The sequence below is a fragment of the Scomber scombrus genome, unplaced genomic scaffold (genome assembly GCF_963691925.1).
Source record: "Scomber scombrus unplaced genomic scaffold, fScoSco1.1 SCAFFOLD_172, whole genome shotgun sequence".
NCBI classification, from domain to species: Eukaryota; Metazoa; Chordata; class Actinopteri; order Scombriformes; family Scombridae; genus Scomber; species Scomber scombrus.
In genome coordinates, this window is record NW_026910703.1 from 52,501 (window position 1) to 74,212 (window position 21,712).

Here is a 21,712-nt window from a genome sequence, read left to right on the forward strand (position 1 = left end):
CCGAAGGACGCCGCCTGGTGGCCAGAGGGAGGCATTACACACACGTATATATATATATATATAACCCTAACCCGCCTGGTGGCCAGAGGGAGGCATTACACACACGTATATATATATATAACCCTAACCCACCTGGTGGCCAGAGGGAGGCATTACACACACGTATATATATATATATATATAACCCTAACCCACCTGGTGGCCAGAGGGAGGCATTACACACACGTATATATATATATATATAACCCTAACCCACCTGGTGGCCAGAGGGAGGCATTACACACACGTATATATATATATAACCCTAACCCACCTGGTGGCCAGAGGGAGGCATTACACACACGTATATATATATATATATATATATATAACCCTAACCCACCTGGTGGCCAGAGGGAGGCATTACACACACGTATATATATATATATATATATATAACCCTAACCCGCCTGGTGGCCAGAGGGAGGCATTACACACACGTATATATATATATATATATAACCCTAACCCACCTGGTGGCCAGAGGGAGGCATTACACACACGTATATATACTATATATATAACCCTAACCCGCCTGGTGGCCAGAGGGAGGCATTACACACACGTATATATATATATATAACCCTAACCCACCTGGTGGCCAGAGGGAGGCATTACACACACGTATATATATATATATATATATATATATATATATATATATATACATATATATATATATATATATATATATTCGGGTCAATGACGTATAAGGATGTGCAACAACTCAATTGTAGAATAATAAAAGCAGCATATCTAAAGCAGTAGTTCAAACATTCAGAATGTTGTGAACCTGAACATTCATATTATACATTTGAAATTAAGTGATTTTAGTGGTTTCTAGATTAATTGGCCTTAAAAACAGTCATGTGGTGCGACCGTGATTCATCTTGAAATAAATTAATTTACTGAACACGCTTCACATGTTTTTTTACGAGTTTTCAGTAATATAAAGTGTTTGGAAACAAAGTATTTGCTTTTTTTTTTTTTTTTTGTAAATGATGATCTTTTATTTATATAAGATATTTCAAGATGAATACGTGTGTGTGTCTGTCTGTCTGTCTGTCTGTGTGTCTGTGTGTCTGTGTGTATGTGTGTGTGTGTGTGTGTGTGTGTGTGTTCTCACCCTGAGCAGGGACTTCTGGGTATTGGAGTCATACTCGTGTCCTGCTGCCTCCACACACTGTCTCACTGCTTCTCCCAGCATGCTTTGCTCCTTGATCTCCCGCAGGTACTCATCAGCCTTTTGACTACACTTCTACACACACATAAAAACACATGCACATATTAAAACACACACATTCAGTCAGACAGACAGGTGTCAGACAGACAGGTGTACCTCATACTCGCGGTGGGCCTCCAGCAGCAGGGCTCCGGGCGCCATGGAGGCGATTTTAAAGATGTCCTGACAGACCAAAGGAACCTCCTGCAGCAGCTCCTGATTGGACGAGCTGATGATCCGCACCCCGTCCAGCTCGCCCACACACACACACTGATCGTCCAATGGAAACCTGAGCCACGGTCAAGGGTCAAACATCACCTGACCTAAGAACTGACATCACCTTAACTAGCAGGTCCCTGCAGAGCCTTAACGAGCAGGTCCCTGCAGAGCCTTAACTAGCAGGTCCCTGCAGAGCCTTAACTAGCAGGTCCATGCAGAGCCTTAACTAGCAGGTTCATGCAGAGCCTTAACTAGCAGGTCCATGCAGAGCCTTAACGAGCAGGTCCCTGCAGAGCCTTAACTAGCAGGTCCCTGCAGAGCCTTAACGAGCAGGTCCCTGCAGAGCCTTAACGAGCAGGTCCATGCAGAGCCTTAACTAGCAGGTCCCTGCAGAGCCTTAACTAGCAGGTCCCTGCAGAGCCTTAACGAGCAGGTTCATGCAGAGCCTTAACTAGCAGGTCCATGCAGAGCCTTAACGAGCAGGTCCATGCAGAGCCTTAACGAGCAGGTCCATGCAGAGCCTTAACGAGCAGGTCCCTGCAGAGCCTTAACGAGCAGGTCCCTGCAGAGCCTTAACGAGCAGGTCCCTGCAGAGCCTTAACTAGCAGGTCCCTGCAGAGCCTTAACGAGCAGGTCCCTGCAGAGCCTTAACTAGCAGGTCCCTGCAGAGCCTTAACTAGCAGGTTCATGCAGAGCCTTAACTAGCAGGTCCATGCAGAGCCTTAACTAGCAGGTTCATGCAGAGCCTTAACTAGCAGGTCCATGCAGAGCCTTAACTAGCAGGTCCCTGCAGAGCCTTAGCTAGCAGGTTCATGCAGAGCCTTAACTAGCAGGTCCATGCAGAGCCTTAACTAGCAGGTTCATGCAGAGCCTTAACTAGCAGGTCCATGCAGAGCCTTAACTAGCAGGTCCCTGCAGAGCCTTAACTAGCAGGTCCCTGCAGAGCCTTAACTAGCAGGTCCATGCAGAGCCTTAACTAGCAGGTCCCTGCAGAGCCTTAACTAGCAGGTCCCTGCAGAGCCTTAACTAGCAGGTCCATGCAGAGCCTTAACTAGCAGGTCCCTGCAGAGCCTTAACGAGCAGGTCCCTGCAGAGCCTTAACTAGCAGGTTCATGCAGAGCCTTAACTAGCAGGTCCCTGCAGAGCCTTAACTAGCAGGTCCCTGCAGAGCCTTAACTAGCAGGTCCATGCAGAGCCTTAACTAGCAGGTTCATGCAGAGCCTTAACTAGCAGGTCCATGCAGAGCCTTAACTAGCAGGTTCATGCAGAGCCTTAACTAGCAGGTCCATGCAGAGCCTTAACTAGCAGGTCCCTGCAGAGCCTTAACTAGCAGGTCCCTGCAGAGCCTTAACTAGCAGGTCCATGCAGAGCCTTAACGAGCAGGTCCCTGCAGAGCCTTAACGAGCAGGTCCCTGCAGAGCCTTAACTAGCAGGTCCCTGCAGAGCCTTAACTAGCAGGTTCATGCAGAGCCTTAACTAGCAGGTCCCTGCAGAGCCTTAACTAGCAGGTCCCTGCAGAGCCTTAACTAGCAGGTCCATGCAGAGCCTTAACTAGCAGGTTCATGCAGAGCCTTAACTAGCAGGTCCATGCAGAGCCTTAACTAGCAGGTTCATGCAGAGCCTTAACTAGCAGGTCCATGCAGAGCCTTAACTAGCAGGTCCCTGCAGAGCCTTAACTAGCAGGTCCCTGCAGAGCCTTAACTAGCAGGTCCATGCAGAGCCTTAACTAGCAGGTCCCTGCAGAGCCTTAACGAGCAGGTCCCTGCAGAGCCTTAACGAGCAGGTCCCTGCAGAGCCTTAACTAGCAGGTCCATGCAGAGCCTTAACTAGCAGGTCCATGCAGAGCCTTAACTAGCAGGTTCATGCAGAGCCTTAACTAGCAGGTCCATGCAGAGCCTTAACTAGCAGGTTCATGCAGAGCCTTAACTAGCAGGTCCATGCAGAGCCTTAACTAGCAGGTTCATGCAGAGCCTTAACTAGCAGGTCCATGCAGAGCCTTAACTAGCAGGTCCATGCAGAGCCTTAACTAGCAGGTCCATGCAGAGCCTTAACTAGCAGGTCCCTGCAGAGCCTTAACTAGCAGGTCCCTGCAGAGCCTTAACGAGCAGGTCCCTGCAGAGCCTTAACTAGCAGGTCCCTGCAGAGCCTTAACGAGCAGGTCCCTGCAGAGCCTTAACGAGCAGGTCCCTGCAGAGCCTTAACTAGCAGGTCCCTGCAGAGTGTTAACTAGCAGGTCCCTGCAGAGCCTTAACGAGCAGGTCCCTGCAGAGCCTTAACGAGCAGGTTCATGCAGAGCCTTAACTAGCAGGTCCATGCAGAGCCTTAACGAGCAGGTCCCTGCAGAGCCTTAACTAGCAGGTCCATGCAGAGCCTTAACGAGCAGGTCCCTGCAGAGCCTTAACGAGCAGGTCCCTGCAGAGCCTTAACGAGCAGGTCCCTGCAGAGCCTTAACTAGCAGGTCCCTGCAGAGCCTTAACTAGCAGGTCCATGCAGAGCCTTAACGAGCAGGTCCCTGCAGAGCCTTAACTAGCAGGTCCCTGCAGAGCCTTAACGAGCAGGTCCCTGCAGAGCCTTAACGAGCAGGTCCCTGCAGAGCCTTAACTAGCAGGTCCCTGCAGAGCCTTAACGAGCAGGTTCATGCAGAGCCTTAACTAGCAGGTCCATGCAGAGCCTTAACGAGCAGGTCCCTGCAGAGCCTTAACTAGCAGGTCCATGCAGAGCCTTAACTAGCAGGTTCATGCAGAGCCTTAACTAGCAGGTCCATGCAGAGCCTTAACTAGCAGGTTCATGCAGAGCCTTAACTAGCAGGTCCATGCAGAGCCTTAACTAGCAGGTCCTGCAGAGCCTTAACTAGCATGGCCCTGCAGAGCCTGAACTAGCAGGTCCCTGCAGAGCCTTAACTAGCATGGTCCATGCAGAGCCTTAACTAGCAGGTCCCTGCAGAGCCTTAACTAGCAGGTCCATGCAGAGCCTTAACGAGCAGGTCCATGCAGAGCCTTAACTAGCAGGTCCCTGCAGAGCCTTAACTAGCAGGTTCATGCAGAGCCTTAACTAGCAGGTCCATGCAGAGCCTTAACTAGCATGTCCATGCAGAGCCTTAACTAGCAGGTCCCTGCAGAGCCTTAACTAGCAGGTCCATGCAGAGCCTTAACGAGCAGGTCCATGCAGAGCCTTAACTAGCAGGTCCATGCAGAGCCTTAACTAGCAGGTCCATGCAGAGCCTTAACGAGCAGGTTCATGTATTACGGAGAGGCAGCATAGGTGTGAAGTGGTTTATAGGATACTGGATGGTGTCACTACAGACTCCGGCCACCAGGAGGAGTCGGTCCCACATCAACACCACAGACGGCTGCTGGGACTTTGGTCTGCGGCACCTGGACAAGAGGACAGAGTGAGACAGGTAGAGAGTGAGACAGGTAGTCAGAGTGAGACAGGTAGAGGATGAGACAAGTAGTCAGAGTGAGACAGGTAGTCACAGAGAGGAAGGTATTCAGAGAGTGAGACAGGTAGAGAGTGAGCCAGGTAGTCAGAGATTGAGACAGGTAGAGGATGAGACAGGTAGTCAGAGAGAGACAGGTAGTCAGAGAGTGAGACAGGTAGTCAGAGAGTGAGACAGGTAGAGAGTGAGACAGATAGAGGATAAGAAAGGTAGAGAGAGGGTGAGACAGGTAGAGAGTGAGACAGGTAGAGGGTGAGACAGGTAGTCATATAGTTAGACAGGTAGAGGGTGAGACAGGTAGTCAGAGAGTGAGACATGTAGAGGGTGAGACAGGTAGTCAGAGAGTGAGACAGGTAGGGGTGAGACAGGTAGTCAGAGTGAGACAGGTCGTCAGAGAGTGAGACAGGTAGTCAGAGATAGACAGGTAGTAAGAGAGTGAGACCGGTAGTCAGAGAGTGAGACAGGTAGAGAGTGAGACAGATAGAGGGTGAGACAGGTAGAGAGTGAGACAGTTAACTAGAGGATGAGACAGGTAGAGAGTGAGACAGGTAGAGGGTGAGACAGGTAGTCATAAAGTTGAGACAGGTAGAGGGTGAGACAGGTAGTCAGAGAGTGAGACATTAGAGGATGAGACAGGTAGTCAGAGAGTGAGATAGGTAGAGAGTGAGACAGGTAGTCAGAGAGTGAGATAGGTAGAGAGTGAGACAGATAGTCAGAGAGTGAGACAGGTAGAGAGTGAGACAGTTAGAGGGTGAGACAGGTAGAGTGTGAGACAGGTAGTCAGAGAGTGAGACAGATAGAGGGTGAGACAGGTAGAGAGTGAGACAGGTAGAGGGTGAGACAAGTAGAGAGTGAGACAGGTAGTTAGAGGGTGAGACAGGTAGAGGGTGAGACAGGTAGTCAGAGAGTGACATGTAGAGGATGAGACAGGTAGAGGGTGAGGCATGTAGAGGATGAGACAGGTAGTTAGAGGGTGAGACAGGTAGAGAATGAGACAGGTAGTCAGAGGGTGAGACAGGTAGAGAATGAGACAGGTAGTTAGAGGGTGAGACAGGTAGAGAGGGAGACAGGTAGAGAGGGATACAGGTAGAGAGTGAGACAGGTAGTTAGAGGGTGAGACAGGTAGAGAGTGAGACAGGTTACTTACCACACCATCTGTTTGGGAGACATCCTCACCTTGGTGTCGACCTCACTCAGTTTGTCCTGCACACACAAACATCACCTGTCAATCACCCACAATGACCCGCCCCCCAGGTGACACATCTCAAAGCTGATTGGACAGTGGAGCTGCTCACCTGCAGGTGGGAGGGGCCTGTCCACAGGTGTCCGGAGTCAGTGAAGAGAGCCAGGTATTTATAACTGAAGGAAACACACATATGGACAATGCTGCCGGCCTGAGGACCAAGACCTGGGGGACTCTGAGAGAGAGAGACAGGCAGAGAGACAGACAGGTGGTCAGAGAGACAGACAGACGGGCAGAGAGACAGACAGGTGGTCAGAGAGACAGACGGGCAGAGAGACAGACGGGCAGAGAGACAGACAGGTGGTCAGAGAGACAGGTGGTCAGAGAGACAGACAGGTGGTCAGAGAGACAGGTGGTCAGAGAGACAGACAGGTGGTCAGAGAGACAGACGGGCAGAGAGACAGGTGGTCAGAGAGACAGACAGGCAGGCCTGTCTCTCTCTCTCTCAGCCTGTCTCTCTCTCTCTCTCTCTCTCAGCCTGTCTTTCTCTCTCTCTCAGCCTGTCTCTCTCTCTCTCCCTCTCTCTCTCTCAGCCTGTCTCTCTCTCTCAGCCTGTCTCTCTCTCTCAGCCTGTCTCTCTCTCTCTCTCTCTCTCTCAGCCGGTCTCTCTCTCTCAGCCTGTCTCTCTCTCTCAGCCTGTCTCTCTCTCTCAGCCTGTCTCTCTCTGTCTCTCTCTCTTTCTCTCTCTCAGCCTGTCTCTCTCTCTCAGCCTGTCTCTCTCTCTCTCTCTCTTTCTCTCTCTCAGCCTGTCTCTCTCTCTCAGCCTGTCTCTCTCTCTCTCTCTCTCTCTCTCTCTCTCAGCCGGTCTCTCTCTCTCAGCCTGTCTCTCTCTCTCAGCCTGTCTCTCTCTCTCAGCCTGTCTCTCTCTCTCTCTCTCAGCCTGTCTCTCTCTCTCTCTCTCTCTCAGCCTGTCTCTCTCTCTCTCTCTCAACCTGTCTCTCTCTCTCTCTCTCTCTCAGCCTGTCTCTCTCTCTCTCTCTCTCTCAGCTTGTCTCTCTCTCTCAGCCGGTCTCTCTCTCTCTCTCTCTCTCTCTCTCTCAGCTTGTCTCTCTCTCTCAGCCTGTCTCTCTCTCTCTCTCTCAACCTGTCTCTCTCTCTCTCTCTCTCTCTCTCTCTCAGCCTGTCTCTCTCTCTCAGCCTGTCTCTCTCTCTCAGCCTGTCTCTCTCTCTCTCTCTCTCTCTCTCTCTCTCTCAGCCTGTCTCTCTCTCTCAGCCGGTCTCTCTCTCTCAGCCTGTCTCTCTCTCTCTCTCTCAACCTGTCTCTCTCTCTCTCTCTCTCTCAGCCTGTCTCTCTCTCTCTCTCTCAGCCTGTCTCTCTCTCTCTCAGCCTGTCTCTCTCAGCCGGTCTCTCTCTCTCTCAGCCTGTCTCTCTCTCTCAGCCTGTCTCTCTCTCTCAGCCTGTCTCTCTCTCTCAGCCTGTCTCTCTCTCTCTCTCTCTCTCTCTCAGCCTGTCTCTCTCTCTCTCTCTCTCTCAACCTGTCTCTCTCTCTCTCTCTCTCTCAGCCTGTCTCTCTCTCTCTCTCTCTCTCAGCCGGTCTCTCTCTCTCTCAGCCTGTCTCTCTCTCTCTCAGCCTGTCTCTCTCTCTCAGCCTGTCTCTCTCTCTCAGCCTGTCTCTCTCTCTCATCCTGTCTCACCACAGCGGTGCAGGATGTGTTGTCCAGGATGTAGAGGTCTGGTCCAGTAGCCAGCAGGACTTTGGTCTGCCTGTCCTGGGTGAGGACGGCCCAGCAGGACGGGGGTCCCTGCAGACCTGAGGGCAGGAAAACACACCTGAGTGAGTTACCTGAGGGAGGCGGAGTCATCATACACACTCGGTCAGGTGTTACCTGGGACTTCAGGTAACCTCCTGAGCTTCAGGTCGTCGATGTTGGTTGCTAAGGTGAAGCGGGAGGAGCCTGTTACTATGGCGACCCCTGTCCCATATGGAGAGTGGAACACTTTGGCCTCCAACACCTGAGTCTGGACCACCTCCTGTAAGACGTCATACAGGTGAGTCAGCAGGTTAATGAACAGGTGAGTCAACAGGTTAACGAACAGGTGAGTCAACAGGTTAACGAACAGGTGAGTCAGCAGGTTGATGAACAGGTGAGTCAGCAGGTTAATGAACAGGTGAGTCAGCAGGTTAATGAACAGGTGAGTCAACAGGTTAACGAACAGGTGAGTCAACAGGTTAACGAACAGGTGAGTCAGCAGGTTGATGAACAGGTGAGTCAGCAGGTTAACGAACAGGTGAGTCAGCAGGTTGATGAACAGGTGAGTCAGCAGGTTGATTAACAGGTGAGTCAGCAGGTTAACGAACAGGTGAGTCAGCAGCTTACCTGTCCCATGCTGAAGTGTCTCTTAAAGGATCCGAACAGGTCGTAGATCAGGACTGAACCGTCTTCCTGAATACACAGAAGCTCATCACTGACCGTCCAACCCAGCTGCACCACTGCACCACTCTTCCACTGACACACAGACAGGTAGACACAGACAGGTAGAGACAGACAGGTAGAGACAGACAGGTAGAGACAGACAGGTAAAGACACAGAAGGGTCAGGTTAATTGGCAGGACTAAAGCTGATTGGCCGATCATCAGGACAGGTGCGTCTTTACCGGGAAGCTGGCGATGGAACCTCCAGACGCAGAATAGATCTCCAACTGAGGACGAGAACTCGGAGAACGTCTGAGAGGTTCTCTCAGGAGAGCTGGGAGACAGGTAGAGAGACAGACAGGTTAGAGACAGACAGGTAGAGACAGACAGGTAGAGACAGAGACAGGTTAGAGACAGACAGGTAGAGACAGACAGGTTAGAGACAGACAGGTAGAGACAGACAGGTAGAGAGACAGACAGGTTAGAGACAGACAGGTAGAGACAGACAGGTAGAGAGACAGACAGGTAGAGACAGACAGGTAGAGACAGACAGGTAGAGAGACAGACAGGCTAGAGACAGACAGGTAGAGAGACAGACAGGTTAGAGACAGACAGGTAGAGACAGACAGGTAGAGAGACAGACAGGTAGAGACAGACAGGTAGAGACAGACAGGTAGAGACAGAGACAGGTTAGAGACAGACAGGTAGAGACAGACAGGTTAGAGACAGACAGGTAGAGACAGACAGGTAGAGAGACAGACAGGTTAGAGACAGACAGGTAGAGACAGACAGGTAGAGAGACAGACAGGTAGAGACAGACAGGTAGAGACAGACAGGTTAGAGACAGACAGGTAGAGACAGACAGGTAGAGAGACAGACAGGTTAGAGACAGACAGGTAGAGACAGACAGGTAGAGAGACAGACAGGTAGAGACAGACAGGTAGAGACAGACAGGTAGAGAGACAGACAGGTAGAGACAGACAGGTAGAGACAGACAGGTAGAGAGACAGACAGGTAGAGACAGACAGGTAGAGACAGACAGGTAGAGAGACAGACAGGTTAGAGACAGACAGGTAGAGACAGACAGGTAGAGAGACAGACAGGTAGAGACAGACAGGTAGAGACAGACAGGTAGAGAGACAGACAGGTAGAGACAGACAGGTAGAGATAGACAGGTAGAGAGACAGACAGGTTAGAGACAGACAGGTAGAGACAGACAGGTAGAGAGACAGAAAGGTTAGAGACAGACAGGTAGAGACAGACAGGTAGAGAGACAGACAGGTTAGAGACAGACAGGTAGAGACAGACAGGTAGATAAACAGACAGGTAGATAGACAGACAGGTAGAGACAGACAGGTAGAGAGACAGACAGGTTAGAGACAGACAGGTAGAGAGACAGACAGGTTAGAGACAGACAGGTAGAGACAGACAGGTAGAGAGACAGACAGGTAGAGACAGACAGGTAGAGACAGACAGGTAGAGAGACAGACAGGTAGAGACAGACAGGTAGAGATAGACAGGTAGAGAGACAGACAGGTTAGAGACAGACAGGTAGAGACAGACAGGTAGAGAGACAGAAAGGTTAGAGACAGACAGGTAGAGACAGACAGGTAGAGAGACAGACAGGTTAGAGACAGACAGGTAGAGACAGACAGGTAGATAAACAGACAGGTAGATAGACAGACAGGTAGAGACAGACAGGTAGAGACAGACAGGTAGATAGACAGACAGGTAGAGACAGACAGGTAGAGACAGACAGACAGGTAGAGACAGACAGGTAGAGACAGACAGGTAGAGACAGACAGGTAGATAGACAGAAAGGTAGAGACAGACAGGTAGAGACAGACAGGTAGATAAACAGACAGGTAGAGACAGACAGGTAGAGAAAGGGGGGGACACCCTAACCCTGTCCTCATGCTTTGGTTACCATAGCAACAATATTAACCAGTAAGATGCTCTCAGCCGCCCCCCCAGTCTGTCTCTGAGTGTGTGTGTGTGTGTGTGTGTGTGTGTGTGTGTGTGTGTGTGTGTGTGTGTGTGTGTGTGTGTGTGTGTGTCTCTGGGTGTGTGTGTGTGTGTGTGTGTGTGTGTGTGTGTGTGTGTGTGTGTGTGTGTTACCTATTGGTCCTCCATATGGAGCTGCAGCCACCAGACAGTCTCTGAGTCCGTCCCTCAGACTCCAACACATCTCATACAGCTCCGTCTTACTGCACACACACACACACACACACACACACACACACACACACACACACACACACACACACACACACACAGAAACACACACACACAGAACACACACACACACACACACACACACACACACACACACACACACACACACCAAGAGACATACAGACACACACACACACACACACACACACATCATTAATATAAATTTAGCATGAGTCACATGACTAGTAAACATAAACACCAAATGCTAACAGCTAGCACTGAGCTGTAACCTGCAGTGTTAGCTGTTAGCTGTTAGCTGCTAGCGGCTAGCGGCTAGCGGCTAGCTGCTCCAGGGTTAATCTGACCGGAGAACCGGAGACATACTGACCGGTAGAAAGCGTCTCCCAGCGGGTTCCAGCTGGCGGTGATGAACGCCATGTTGACTGTTAGCTGCTCTGTTAGCCGTCAACTCAGTCAGCTGATCTCACTACTTCTTCTTCTGCTTCTTCTTCTTCTTCTTCTGCTTCCCCACCGCTCCCCCTGCTGGAGCCCTGCAGTAACTACACCACCGCTCCCCCTGCTGGAGCCCTGCAGTAACTACACCACCGCTCCCCCTGCTGGAGCCCTGCAGTAACTACATCACCGCTCCCCCTGCTGGAGCCCTGCAGTAACTACACCACCGTTCCCCCTGCTGGAGCCCTGCAGTAACTACACCACCGCTCCCCCTGCTGGAGCCCTGCAGTAACTACACCACCCCTCCCCCTGCTGGAGCCCTGCAGTAACTACACCGCCGCTCCCCCTGCTGGAGCCCTGCAGTAACTACACCACCGCTCCCCCTGCTGGAGCCCTGCAGTAACTACACCACCCCTCCCCCTGCTGGAGCCCTGCAGTAACTACACCGCCTCTCCCCCTGCTGGAGCCCTGCAGTAATAGTATGTTATGGTGTGAGAAGAAGAAGTGGCTGTGCTAGTTATGTAAAACAATTTTTAACTCTTTAACTTTTCAACTCTTTAACATTTCAACTCTTTAACATTTCAACTCTTTAACTTTTCAACTCTTTAACTTTTCAACTCTTTAACTTTTCAACTCTTTAACATTTCAACTCTTTAACATTTCAACTCTTTAACTTTTCAACTCTTTAACATTTCAACTCTTTAACTTTTCAACTCTTTAACTTTTCAACTCTGACTAACTTTATTCGTTGCTGTCGGAGACATTGAATGTTTCTCATGAAGACACGAAAACACAAAGAGAGGAAAAGTGACCTCACCCTGAAAACACGCAACATACACAGCTGTCACCATGGTAACACAACCCCCCCCCTTCCCTTCTGGGCGTGAGCTGCAGAGAGAATTAACCCCTTCACTGCAGCTCAGAGTCCCAACAACAGCTGATCAATCCCCATAACACCAGCCTGTCAATCAGCTGATCAATACTCCATAACACCAGCCTGTCAATCAGCTGATCAATACTCCATAACACCAGCCTGTCAATCAGCTGATCAATACTCCATAAAACCAGCCTGTCAATCAGCTGATCAATACTCCATAACACCAGCCTGTCAATCAGCTGATCAATACTCCATAAAACCAGCCTGTCAATCAGCTGATCAATCCTCCATAACACCAGCCTGTCAATCAGCTGATCAATACTCCATAACACCAGCCTGTCAATCAGCTGATCAATACTCCATCATAATCTTAATTAAATGACATCATTTTCATCATATTGATTTATTTATTTGTTTTTATTTGTATACATGTATCTATCAATTGTTTCAGATATTTAAATTGATTGATTGATTGATTGATTGATTTCTTTAGAGACTTTAAAGGAGCATTCTGCCTGTTTGAGGCAGTGAAGGAGTTAACAGGTTTCCAGGCGTCTCCAGTCCAGGAAGTTAGATGGAAAGTGTGAGTCTGAGCCAACCAATCAGAGCCCAGCACACACACACACACACACACACACACACACACACACACACACACTGAGCTCAGTGTTTCAGACTCTCTGATGTTCGACGGTGTTCAGACAGACAGGATCATGGTAACTACTGAGACCCACCAGAGTCAGGACCTCATGGTTCCCCCCCAGATCCAGGACCAGATCCAGGACCTCCAGGACCAGCTCCAGCTCCAGAACCAGAACCAGGAGAACCAGGAGGACCAAGCTTCCTCTCTGGAGAAAATGGGGCAGGGCCCCGTGAACGCCATCACGGTCCTGACGCTGCTCGACAAGCTGGTTAACATGTTGGACGCGGTCCAGGAGAACCAGCACAAGATGGAGGTGAGTGAGTCCACCTGGACCCGGGTCTGTGAGACAGAGACACGTGTTCAAGTTTCCTGTAAAACCTGCTGCAGATGTCACAAGTTGTTTCTGCTGTTTCAACTTCAAACTTCAAACTTTGTGAAAGTCAGAACCAGTTTGAAGCAGCAGAGGAAACACACATCCTGTTAGTGTTGTTACAGCAGGTCTGCTCACAGCTGGCTGCTGATGCTGATTGGCTGCTTGTCCTCACAGCTGACTGCTGATTGGCTGCTTGTCCTCACAGCTGACTGCTGATTGGTTGCTTGTCCTCACAGCTGACTGCTGATTGGCTGCTTGTCCTCACAGCTGACTGCTGATTGGCTGCTTGTTCTCACAGCTGACTGCTGATTGGCTGCTTGTCCTCACAGCTGACTGCTGATTGGCTGCTTGTTCTCACAGCTGACTGCTGATTGGCTGCTTGTCCTCACAGCTGACTGCTGATTGGCTGCTTGTTCTCACAGCTGACTGCTGATTGGCTGCTTGTCCTCACAGCTGACTGCTGATTGGTTGCTTGTCCTCACAGCTGACTGCTGATTGGCTGCTTGTCCTCACAGCTGGCTGCTGATTGGCTGCTTGTCCTCACAGCTGACTGCTGATTGGCTGCTTGTTCTCACAGCTGACTGCTGATTGGCTGCTTGTCCTCACAGCTGACTGCTGATTGGCTGCTTGTTCTCACAGCTGACTGCTGATTGGCTGCTTGTCCTCACAGCTGACTGCTGATTGGCTGCTTGTCCTCACAGCTGACTGCAGGAGTTTCCACACTGAGATCAGACAGTGACTGTGTGTAGAGGTGTGACGGCACATGCTCGCTCATTATAGGGGGGTTAAGGTTGGGGGGGTTAGGGATGGGGGGGTTAGGGATGGGGGGGTTAAGGTTGGGGGGGTTAAGGTTTGGTGGGGGTTAGGGATGGGGGGGTTAAGGTTGGGGGGGTTAAGGTTGGGGGGGTTAAGGTTGGGGGGGTTAGGGATGGGGGGGTTAAGGTTGGGGGGGTTAAGGTTTGGTGGGGGTTAGGGATGGGGGGGTTAGGGATGGGGGGGTTAAGGTTTGGTGGGGGTTAGGGATGGGGGGGTTAAGATTGGGGGGGTTAGGGATGGGGGGGTTAAGGTTTGGTGGGGGTTAGGGGGGAGGGAGGGAGGGAAGGAAGGAAGGAAGGAAAGATGCAAAGATGGTAGGAAGGAAGGAATGATCGAAGGGAGGAAGAAGGAAAGAAAGGAAGGAGGGAGGGAGGGAGGAAGGAAGGAGGGAGGGAGGGAGGGAGGGAAGGAAGGAAGGAAGGAAGGAGGGAGGGAGGGAGGGAGGAAGGAGGGAGGGAGGGAGGGAGGGAGGGAGGAAGGAGGGAGGGAGGGAGGGAGGGAAGGGAGGAAGGAAGGAAGGAAGGAAGGAGGGAGGGAGGGAGGGAGGGAGGGAGGGAGGGAGGAAGGAAGGAAGGAAGGAGGGAGGGAGGGAGGGAGGGAGGGAGGGAGGGAGGGAGGAAGGAAGGAAGGAAGGAAGGAAGGAGGGAGGGAGGGAGGGAGGGAGGGAGGGAGGGAGGGAGGGAGGGAGGGAGGGAGGGAGGGAGGGAAGGGAGGAAGGAAGGAAGGAAGGAAGGAAGGAAGGAAGGAAGGAAGGATCAGACGGGGTCAATGTGACCCAGGAGGAGGACAGGAAGATCTACTAATGGAACACAGAGCTGCTCTTTTATTCTCATCGTGATCTTTTCTTATTTCTGTTTGTTGTTTTTTGTCACTGCAAACTAAACTTCCTCCCAGCTGACTGCTGATTGGCTGCTTGTCCTCCCAGCTGACTGCTGATTGGCTGCTTGTCCTCACAGCTGACTGCTGATTGGCTGCTTGTCCTCCCAGCTGACTGCTGATTGGCTGCTTGTCCTCCCAGCTGACTGCTGATTGGCTGCTTGTCCTCCCAGCTGACTGCTGATTGGCTGCTTGTCCTCAGGTGCACCAGGTGGAGATGGAGGGCGTGGTTCGAGGGATCCAGGCTGATATGACCAAACTGTCCAAGAGCCACAGTCACACCTCCAACACTGTGAGCAAGCTGCTGGACAAGAGCCGCAAGCTGTCTGTCACCATGAAGGAGGTAACACCTGTCTCACCTGTTACACCTGTCTCACCTGTCTCACCTGTCTCTCACCTGTTACACCTGTTACACCTGTCTCACCTGTCTCACCTGTCACACCTGTCACACCTGTTACACCTGTCACACCTGTCTCACCTGTTACACCTGTCTCTCACCTGTTACACCTGTTACACCTGTCTCACCTGTCTCACCTGTTACACCTGTCTCACCTGTCTCTCACCTGTTACACCTGTTACACCTGTCTCACCTGTCTCACCTGTTACACCTGTCTCACCCGTCTCACCTGTTACACCTGTTACACCTGTCTCACCTGTCTCACCTGTCTCACCTGTTACACCTGTCTCACCTGTTACACCTGTCTCACCTGTCTCACCTGTCTCACCTGTTACACCTGTCACACCTGTCACACCTGTCTCACCTGTCTCACCTGTTACACCTGTCTCACCTGTCTCATCTGTCACACCTGTCTCACCTGTCACACCTGTCTCACCTGTCACACCTGTTACACCTGTCTCACCTGTCTCACCTGTCTCACCTGTCTCACCTGTCACACCTGTCACACCTGTCACACCTGTCACACCTGTCTCACCTGTCACACCTGTGACATCACACCTGTGACATCACACCTGTGAGCTGACAGGTGGATGAAGAGCTGCTCATGTTTCAGGTGCGTGATAAGATGGAGCGTCAGGGTGTCCAGGTGAAGAAGCTGGAGGCCAACCACGCCCACCTGATCCACAGGAACAACTTCAAGGTGCTGATTTTCCAGGTGAGCTGATGACATCACCCTCAGTCAATCTTTATTGATGACATCACGCTGTCACTGAGCTGATGACATCACCCTCAGTCAATCTTTATTGATGACATCACGCTGTCACTGAGCTGATGACATCACCCTCAGTCAATCTTTATTGATGACATCACGCTGTCACTGAGCTGATGACATCACCCTCAGTCAATCTTTATTGATGACATCACGCTGTCACTGAGCTGATGACATCATACTGTCCTCTGTCCCTGCTTCACATTTTCAGACTTTCAGACTTTCAGACCTTATTTGGTCTCAGCTGCTGAAGCCAAGTGGAAACTTTAGTGTGTGTGTGTGTGTGTGTGTGTGTGTGTGTGTGTGTGTGTGTGTGTGTGTGTGTGTGTGTGTGTGTGTGTGTGTGTGTGTGTGTGTGTGTGATAAAACTGGTCATCATGTGGTTTGGTTGTCATGGTAGCAGCAGGAGTGTAACACCACAGTGTGATCATAAGTTAGTCTACAGTTCTGTATTGTGTGTGTGTAGTTGTGAGTGTGTATTTCTGGTGCTTCTCACCTGTGTGTGTGTGTGTGTGTGTAGTTGTGTGTAGGTGTGTATTGTGTGTAGTCTTGAGTGTGTATTTCTCACCGACACCCAACATTCCCAGCATTCCTCAGTGGGCGGGTCTCCAGCTTCCTCCTGTTTATGAGTCAGTTCAATTCAAAGGAACTTTATTGACAAGAACATAAAATACAGTATTACCAAAGCACATGATACGAGTCTGTACTGTCTGTACTAACCCTAACCCTATGTTCTCCTGATGTTCTCCTGATGTTCTCCTGATGTTCTCCTGGTGTTCTCCTGGTGTTCTCCTGGTGTTCTCCTGGTGTTCTCCTGATGTTCTCCTGGTGTTCTCCTGGTGTTCTCCTGGTGTTCTCCTGGTGTTCTCCTGATGTTCTCCTGGTGTTCTCCTGATGTTCTCCTGGTGTTCTCCTGGTGTTCTCCTGATGTTCTCCTGATGTTCTCCTGATGTTCTCCTGGTGTTCTCCTGATGTTCTCCTGGTGTTCTCCTGGTGTTCTCCTGATGTTCTCCTGGTGTTCTCCTGATGTTCTCCTGGTGTTCTCCTGATGTTCTCCTGATGTTCTCCTGATGTTCTCCTGCAGGAGGAGAATGAGATCCCATCCAGTGTCTTTGTGAAGGATCCTCCTCCGTACCCTCGTGATATGATTTTGGAGGAGGATGACGAGGCAGCCGTCGTCGATGGTAACCGAGGCCAGGAGGGCGGGCTCAGCACCATCGACCTATCATCTGATGAGGACGTCGGACTGGAGGCGGAGCCAGACGAGGAGGAGGCGTGGCCTCAAGATCTGGAGAACATGGAGAAGTCGAGAGCAGAGAAGCTGAAACGCTCCAGTCTGAAGAAGGTAAGACAGACAGGTGTAACTGTCTCTCTCTCTGCAGACAGACAGGTGTAACTGTCTCTCTCTCTGCAGACAGACAGGTGTAACTGTCTCTCTCTCTCTGCAGACAGACAGGTATAACTGTCTCTCTCTCTGCAGACAGACAGGTGTAACTGTCTCTCTCTCTCTTCAGGTAGACAGGTATAACTGTCTCTCTCTCTGCAGACAGACAGGTATAACTGTCTCTCTCTCTCTGCAGTCAGACAGGTATAACTGTCTCTCTCTCTCTGCAGACAGACAGGTATAACTGCCTCTCTCTCTCTGCAGACAGACAGGTATAACTGTCTCTCTCTCTGCAGGTAGACAGACAGGTGTAACTGTCTCTCTCTCTGCAGACAGACAGGTGTAACTGTCTCTCTCTCTGCAGACAGACAGACAGGTGTAACTGTCTCTCTCTCTGCAGGCAGACAGACAGGTATAACTGTCTCTCTCTCTGCAGGCAGACAGACAGGTGTAACTGTCTCTCTCTCTGCAGACAGACAGGTATAACTGTCTCTCTCTCTGCAGACAGACAGGTATAACTGTCTCTCTCTCTGCAGGTAGACAGACAGGTATAACTGTCTCTCTCTCTGCAGGTAGACAGACAGGTATAACTGTCTCTCTCTCTGCAGGTAGACAGACAGGTATAACTGTCTCTCTCTCTGCAGACAGACAGGTATAACTGTCTCTCTCTCTGCAGACAGACAGGTGTAACTGTCTCTCTCTCTGCAGACAGACAGGTGTAACTGTCTCTCTCTCTGCAGGTAGACAGACAGGTATAACTGTCTCTCTCTCTGCAGGTAGACAGACAGGTATAACTGTCTCTCTCTCTGCAGACAGACAGGTATAACTGTCTCTCTCTCTGCAGACAGACAGGTGTAACTGTCTCTCTCTCTGCAGACAGACAGGTATAACTGTCTCTCTCTCTGCAGACAGACAGGTGTAACTGTCTGTCTCTCTGCAGACAGACAGGTATAACTGTCTCTCTCTCTGCAGACAGACAGGTGTAACTGTCTCTCTCTCTGCAGACAGACAGGTGTAACTGTCTCTCTCTCTGCAGACAGACAGGTGTAACTGTCTCTCTCTCTGCAGACAGACAGGTATAACTGTCTCTCTCTGCAGGCAGACAGACAGGTATAACTGTCTCTCTCTCTGCAGGCAGACAGACAGGTGTAACTGTCTCTCTCTCTGCAGGCAGACAGACAGGTATAACTGTCTCTCTCTCTGCAGGCAGACAGACAGGTATAACTGTCTCTCTCTCTCTGCAGACAGACAGGTGTAACTGTCTCTCTCTCTGCAGGTAGACAGACAGGTGTAACTGTCTCTCTCTCTGCAGACAGACAGGTATAACTGTCTCTCTCTCTGCAGACAGACAGGTATAACTGTCTCTCTCTCTGCAGGTAGACAGACAGGTATAACTGTCTCTCTCTCTGCAGGTAGACAGACAGGTATAACTGTCTCTCTCTCTGCAGACAGACAGGTATAACTGTCTCTCTCTCTGCAGACAGACAGGTGTAACTGTCTCTCTCTCTGCAGACAGACAGGTATAACTGTCTCTCTCTCTGCAGACAGACAGGTGTAACTGTCTGTCTCTCTGCAGACAGACAGGTATAACTGTCTCTCTCTCTGCAGACAGACAGGTGTAACTGTCTCTCTCTCTGCAGACAGACAGGTGTAACTGTCTCTCTCTCTGCAGACAGACAGGTGTAACTGTCTCTCTCTCTGCAGACAGACAGGTATAACTGTCTCTCTCTCTGCAGACAGACAGGTATAACTGTCTCTCTCTGCAGGCAGACAGACAGGTATAACTGTCTCTCTCTCTGCAGGTAGACAGACAGGTATAACTGTCTCTCTCTCTGCAGGTAGACAGACAGGTATAACTGTCTCTCTCTCTGCAGGTAGACAGACAGGTGTAACTGTCTCTCTCTCTGCAGACAGACAGGTGTAACTGTCTCTCTCTCTGCAGACAGACAGGTATAACTGTCTCTCTCTCTGCAGACAGACAGGTGTAACTGTCTGTCTCTCTGCAGACAGACAGGTATAACTGTCTCTCTCTCTGCAGGCAGACAGACAGGTGTAACTGTCTCTCTCTCTGCAAGTAGACAGACAGGTATAACTGTCTCTCTCTCTGCAGACAGACAGGTATAACTGTCTCTCTCTCTGCAGGTAGACAGACAGGTATAACTGTCTCTCTCTCTGCAGACAGACAGGTGTAACTGTCTCTCTCTCTGCAGACAGACAGGTGTAACTGTCTCTCTCTCTGCAGGCAGACAGACAGGTATAACTGTCTCTCTCTCTGCAGACAGACAGGTATAACTGTCTCTCTCTCTGCAGACAGACAGGTGTAACTGTCTCTCTCTCTGCAGGCAGACAGACAGGTATAACTGTCTCTCTCTCTGCAGACAGACAGGTATAACTGTCTCTCTCTCTGCAGACAGACAGGTGTAACTGTCTCTCTCTCTGCAGGCAGACAGACAGGTATAACTGTCTCTCTCTCTGCAGACAGACAGGTATAACTGTCTCTCTCTCTGCAGACAGACAGGTATAACTGTCTCTCTCTCTGCAGACAGACAGGTGTAACTGTCTGTCTCTCTGCAGACAGACAGGTATAACTGTCTCTCTCTCTGCAGACAGACAGGTATAACTGTCTCTCTCTCTCTGCAGACAGACAGGTATAACTGTCTCTTTCTCTCTGCAGACAGACAGGTATAACTGTCTCTCTCTCTCTGCAGACAGACAGGTATAACTGTCTCTCTCTCTCTGCAGACAGACCGGTGTAACTGTCTCTCTCTCTGCAGGTAGACAGACAGGTATAACTGTCTCTCTCTCTGCAGGTAGACAGACAGGTATAACTGTCTCTCTCTCTGCAGACAGACAGGTGTAACTGTCTGTCTCTCTGCAGACAGACAGGTATAACTGTCTCTCTCTCTGCAGACAGACAGGTATAACTGTCTCTCTCTCTCTGCAGACAGACAGGTATAACTGTCTCTCTCTCTCTGCAGACAGACAGGTATAACTGTCTCTCTCTCTCTGCAGACAGACAGGTATAACTGTCTCTCTCTCTCTGCAGACAGACAGGTATAACTGTCTCTCTCTCTGCAGACAGACAGGTATAACTGTCTCTCTCTCTGCAGGTAGACAGTCTGAAGAAGGCGTTCTCTAAGCAGAACATTGAGAAGAAAATGACGAAGATCGGAACAAAGATCGTATCTCAGGAACAACGAGAGAAGATCAAACAGAAAACCTCCAGCCTGAAGGTCTCACCTCTCACCTTCAGCATCAGGAAGGTAACCTCTGACCTCTGTGTCTGACCTCTGACCTGTGTGTCTGACCTCTGACCTGTGTGTCTGACCTCTGACCTGTGTGTCTGACCTCTGACCTCTGACCTGTGTGTCTGACCTCTGACCTGTGTGTCTGACCTCTGACCTCTGACCTGTGTGTCTGACCTCTGACCTCTGACCTGTGTGTCTGACCTCTGACCTGTGTGTCTGACCTCTGACCTGTGTGTCTGACCTCTGACCTCTGACCTGTGTGTCTGACCTCTGACCTGTGTGTCTGACCTCTGACCTCTGTGTCTGACCTCTGACCTCTGACCTGTGTGTCTGACCTCTGACCTGTGTGTCTGACCTCTGACCTGTGTGTCTGACCTCTGACCTGTGTGTCTGACCTCTGACCTCTGACCTGTGTGTCTGACCTCTGACCTGTGTGTCTGACCTCTGACCTGTGTGTCTGACCTCTGACCTGTGTGTCTGACCTCTGACCTGTGTGTCTGACCTCTGACCTCTGACCTGTGTGTCTGACCTCTGACCTGTGTGTCTGACCTCTGACCTCTGTGTCTGACCTCTGACCTCTGACCTGTGTGTCTGACCTCTGACCTGTGACCTCTGTGTCTGACCTCTGACCTGTGTGTCTGACCTCTGACCTCTGACCTCTGTGTCTGACCTCTGACCTGTGTGTCTGACCTCTGACCTCTGTGTCTGACCTCTGACCTCTGACCTGTGTGTGTCTGACCTCTGACCTCTGTGTCTGACCTCTGACCTGTGTGTCTGACCTCTGACCTCTGTGTCTGACCTCTGACCTCTGACCTGTGTCTCAGCCTCGCAGCAGCTCGGACTCTCAGCCTCCGGAGTCTCTTCCTGCTGAGCTTCATCTCTCCTCGCTGGAAGTTCCCTTCACACAGGTTCACGCTCAGCTGGCTCCGGCCGAGCAGGAGGAGGAGGAGGTGAAAGAGAAGGAGGAGGTGAAAGAGAAGGAGGAGGTGAAGGAGGAAGAGGAGCTGAAGGAGGAAGAGGAGGTGAAGGAGGAAGAGGAGGTGAAGGAGGAAGAGGAGGAGGAGGCGTCAGGTGTAGAGGCGAACCTGTCAGTGATGTCAGAGGGCGTCAGTCAGGAGTTCGCTCTGTCATCTACTCTTCCTCACGAGGAGAAACAGGAGTAGAAACAGGAGGAGAGAGAGGAGG

At 50.7% G+C, this 21,712-nt stretch overlaps 2 protein-coding genes across 9 annotated transcripts in view; one reads left to right on the forward strand and one right to left on the reverse strand.

Annotated features, from left to right (window-relative positions):
• vps16 (VPS16 core subunit of CORVET and HOPS complexes) overlaps positions 1 to 11,203 on the reverse strand; it is a 22,283-nt gene extending 11,080 nt beyond the window's left edge. For all 7 annotated transcript variants that reach the window (XM_062415341.1, XM_062415342.1, XM_062415338.1 and 4 more), the window contains exons 1-12: positions 11,080 to 11,203; positions 10,635 to 10,723; positions 8,759 to 8,850; positions 8,482 to 8,610; positions 7,990 to 8,134; positions 7,798 to 7,913; positions 6,215 to 6,337; positions 6,067 to 6,122; positions 4,765 to 4,854; positions 1,379 to 1,550; positions 1,166 to 1,297; positions 1 to 14 (exon numbers count right to left, since the gene is read on the reverse strand). The exon at positions 1 to 14 is cut by the window's left edge and continues 114 nt beyond it. In XM_062415341.1, the coding sequence (XP_062271325.1) occupies positions 1 to 14; positions 1,166 to 1,297; positions 1,379 to 1,550; positions 4,765 to 4,854; positions 6,067 to 6,122; positions 6,215 to 6,337; positions 7,798 to 7,913; positions 7,990 to 8,134; positions 8,482 to 8,610; positions 8,759 to 8,850; positions 10,635 to 10,723; positions 11,080 to 11,129 (1,208 nt within the window). In that variant the 5' untranslated portion in view covers positions 11,130 to 11,203. The remainder of the gene's footprint in view (positions 15 to 1,165; positions 1,298 to 1,378; positions 1,551 to 4,764; positions 4,855 to 6,066; positions 6,123 to 6,214; positions 6,338 to 7,797; positions 7,914 to 7,989; positions 8,135 to 8,481; positions 8,611 to 8,758; positions 8,851 to 10,634; positions 10,724 to 11,079) is intronic.
• A 1,331-nt stretch (positions 11,204 to 12,534) lies between these two features.
• On the forward strand, positions 12,535 to 21,712 carry cavin2b (caveolae associated protein 2b). 2 transcript variants are annotated; one of them, XM_062415348.1, is made up of 7 exons: positions 12,535 to 12,977; positions 14,932 to 15,072; positions 15,740 to 15,841; positions 16,980 to 17,240; positions 20,390 to 20,542; positions 21,352 to 21,549; positions 21,592 to 21,712. In XM_062415348.1, the coding sequence occupies exons 1-7, from the start codon at positions 12,705 to 12,707 to the stop codon at positions 21,688 to 21,690; spliced, it is 1,227 nt and encodes a 408-aa protein (XP_062271332.1). In that variant the 5' UTR covers positions 12,535 to 12,704; the 3' UTR covers positions 21,691 to 21,712. The 2 variants fall into 2 exon arrangements, with proteins under 2 accessions (XP_062271332.1, XP_062271331.1); XM_062415347.1 differs by having other exon boundaries at positions 21,352 to 21,712.

What these genes read in the sequence shown, in the direction of transcription:
- cavin2b (XM_062415347.1), top strand. Translation starts at nt 12,705, where the DNA reads ATGTTCGACGGTGTTCAGACAGACAGGATCATGGTAACTACTGAGACC. An exon ending in TGTCTGTCACCATGAAGGAG is followed by an intron (nt 15,073 to 15,739) that starts GTAACACCTGTC and finishes CTCATGTTTCAG; the next exon opens with GTGCGTGATAAGATGGAGCG. An exon ending in TCACCTTCAGCATCAGGAAG is followed by an intron (nt 20,543 to 21,351) that starts GTAACCTCTGAC and finishes CCTGTGTCTCAG; the next exon opens with CCTCGCAGCAGCTCGGACTC.